The sequence below is a fragment of the Charadrius vociferus genome, unplaced genomic scaffold (assembly GCF_000708025.1).
Source record: "Charadrius vociferus isolate BGI_N301 unplaced genomic scaffold, ASM70802v2 scaffold194, whole genome shotgun sequence".
NCBI lineage: Eukaryota > Metazoa > Chordata > Aves > Charadriiformes > Charadriidae > Charadrius > Charadrius vociferus.
In genome coordinates, this window is record NW_009648046.1 from 180,672 (window position 1) to 183,697 (window position 3,026).

A 3,026-nucleotide genomic window follows, 5' to 3' on the forward strand; every position below is an offset into this window, starting at 1 on the left:
CGGGGGTCGTTCCCCCCAGGCGCTTCCGGCGATCGGCGGGGGGAGCCAGGCCCGGGGCCCGGCCCGTGAGGTGCTTCGGGAGGGGGTTAGGCCTCGGTAGGGCTCAGTGTGCCGGCCCGCCGGCACAATTCACGAATTCACGGCGTTACGCCGAGGCCAGTCAGCTGGGGAGGTATTAATCTGCTTTTACGCTGAGGAAAAGGCAGAAAAATGTTTTATTTCTGCCTTTGGGGGGTGCGATGGGTATTTATTAGGTGTTGCACCTCGGGAGGGCCCTGCTAGTGCGCCAGGGAAGCTCTCCGTTGGGTGGTTGTGGAAGCTCCTCGAATTGGTAATTCTTTTGCTTGAAAGGTACCTGAGGCTGCTGAGGCACCTGGAGGTTGAAATGAGGTGGGAATACATCTGAGAAGGAGGTAGGAGCTAATGTCTGGGAAGACTGAGGCTGGAGACGGCACGGCCCCAGGCAGCATCGCAGTCGCGCACGTGGAAGTTCTGCTCCCAACCTGGCTCTCCGAAGGTTGTCCTGCTCCTACAGACTGGCCGGGCTCCACGTCCGGACAGCACCGCGGATCCATAAACAACTGGGGTATGACAGCAGGTATAGACCCTTTTGCTGCAATAGGTGTCCCATGATCTGTCACGCAGCCCTTCAGGCTACGGAAGGGCCTGGTAGCGGTTTATTTTTCATTTAACACTGGTGAGGATTAAAAACAGCGATCGCTTTCAAGGATGCCATTGCAAAGGCAAAGTACATCAGGTCTCTCCTGCCTCTTGCAGCCTCCAAAGTTGTTTTGAGGGGAGCGAATCTTTCCCCTCTGCGGTGCTGGGCTGCTCGCTCCTGACGTCCAGTTAACGGTGTTTCAGCATCAGCAGTGGCTGTTACGGTATCAGTCATTCTGAAAAGGCTGTTGGAGGAAAGCGTGTGCAGGAAAATTAAAAGTTTAAATAAAGCAAAGAAGAAAGAAGTAATAGCGGGTTTAAAGATTAGAGCGTTTCCAACTGGATAGGGCTATTTCTTTAAGTAATGAACAAAGGTCTTCTGCTTGGGCTGTGTGTTTGCAACCTTCCATTGACATACAAAGGAAATCTGCTGCTTGTAAATACTGTGTTGTCTGAAAGTCATATCCTACTCCAGGGAAGTTTTATTTTCTAAGAGAAGGGGAGTTTGATCCTCTCACTAATGTACAGAGGATGCCTTCATTTAAAGCAAAACAGTTTGTTTCTTTCCCAGAATAAATATTGAATAAATAAAGAATAAATATGTTCAGTGGCTAAAAAAAATCTCTCTCTCAGGTGGCATACAGACATATTCAAGATGTCGATGGACATGACTTTCCTCGGCACAGGCTCCGCATATCCCTCTCCAACAAGAGGAGCATCGGTGTTGGTGCTTTGCCGGGAAGGAGAGTGCTGGCTCTTTGACTGCGGAGAGGGAACTCAAACCCAGTTCATGAAGAGCCATCTCAAAGCAGGTTTGTGCTGTGGGAAGATATTGTGATGAGGGGAGGGAAAATGTTTCATGAGATCTAAACAAAATACTTTTTCCTCATGCTCACAGTATTTGAATATGTACTAAACATGCATGAGCATCTGAAGGTGCCGTGTATGGGCGGCAGTTGCTGAACCTGCTGTGCAGTAAGCCTTGATTGCCCTTTGGGAAAGAATTGTGTTCGAGAACCAAACTCTCCTGAATTAATTGCTTGGGCTTTGTAATTTCAAATGTGGACCACAGACCAGCTTTAAACTGGCACAGTTTGTATTTGTCTGAAGGCAGCTCTAGACAATACCTGCTGTGAGTCTCCCTGTCAATAAATATTGTGCTTTTGTTTTCAAGTAAAGTTGTGTGTATTCGTGGTAACATTTACATTTTGGCAAATAGAGTAGGAACCAGACTTACCTTCAGTCACTGTGCTTTTGCAGTCTGCAGTGGCAAGAGCAGACTTCGGACTCTCAAGTTATAAAGATGGAATTATCATTATAAACTGAAAACCAACTTCCTCCTCCTAAAAAATCTGAAGCTGTCAGGGGATTTAATGACCAAGTGGCTAGACTATTTTTTACTAAATTTACTGATTTTTACTAAATTGCTTCCTATTGCCCATTCCTAACAAATGCTGGAGAAAATGCCTTATTGCAAGGAAGTGGGAACTCAGCTAGCAGAGGAGACTGAGGCAGCCTGATTGAAGTATGCGTGTCTGTCATGAGAGAAAATTCTGGGCTTTTTTAATCTAGCAAGGGCAGGGCCCAGTGCAGGGGAGCTGGAGTGAGAAAAACTCAGACGTGAAATGAAGCCCAAATCTTTTAAGTGCAATTTTTCATCTGTTTGAAACAAACTAGTCAGGAACCGCGGGGGTTCTTGGCTTTTAAAAGACTTTGAAATCAAAACTGGATGCGGTTCACGTTGTGCTAGATTCAAAACTAGAAACAACAGAAATTCTACTTTTCCACTTTGTTTCTCGTTAGTCTGCAGTTTCCGTGTAACGTATGAAAGCACAACCACTTTCCAGCACTTCTGTGCGTTTTAATATGACAGATGTCACCAGTCAATTCTTGTCAATGCTTGTAGCATGTTTTGCGTAGAAGCAACTAAAACTTTTGTCTGGGCAGTCTTTTCTTGACAAATCAAGCCAAAATAAAACTTGTGTGCAAACTTATCGCTACTGTGGGAAAAAAAATACTTTGGGGTTTGGGGTTTATTTCTTAAGCACTGGTTTTATTTTAATTTCCCTCCTTCCTTATTTCCTACTTCTTGCCAAAAGGTGATTATGGCGTTAATTTATTTTCCTGTCTTTTCCTGGTTTGTTTTTCTTTTCCCGTTGTTCTGATCAATAGGCAGAATTACAAAGATTTTCATAACTCATCTTCACGGTGACCACTTTTTTTCGACTTCCTGGCCTGCTGTGTACACTTAGCCTCCAAAGCAGCCCTGACCCAAACAAACCGCCTGTTGATATTTATGGACCATTAGGACTGCGAAACTTCATATGGAGGAGTATGGAGCTCTCCCATTCACAACTTCTCTTTCC

General features: G+C 45.3%; 1 protein-coding gene across 1 annotated transcript in view; it reads left to right on the forward strand.

Annotated features, from left to right (window-relative positions):
* Window positions 1-1,315: 1,315 nt before the first annotated feature.
* Window positions 1,316-3,026, forward strand: part of ELAC1 (elaC ribonuclease Z 1) — a 3,068-nt gene continuing 1,357 nt past the window's right edge. The window contains 4 exon segments of the mRNA XM_009883707.1: window positions 1,316-1,472; window positions 2,833-2,885; window positions 2,887-3,022; window positions 3,025-3,026. The exon segment at window positions 3,025-3,026 is cut by the window's right edge and continues 274 nt beyond it. Coding sequence (XP_009882009.1) covers window positions 1,316-1,472; window positions 2,833-2,885; window positions 2,887-3,022; window positions 3,025-3,026 — 348 coding nt within the window.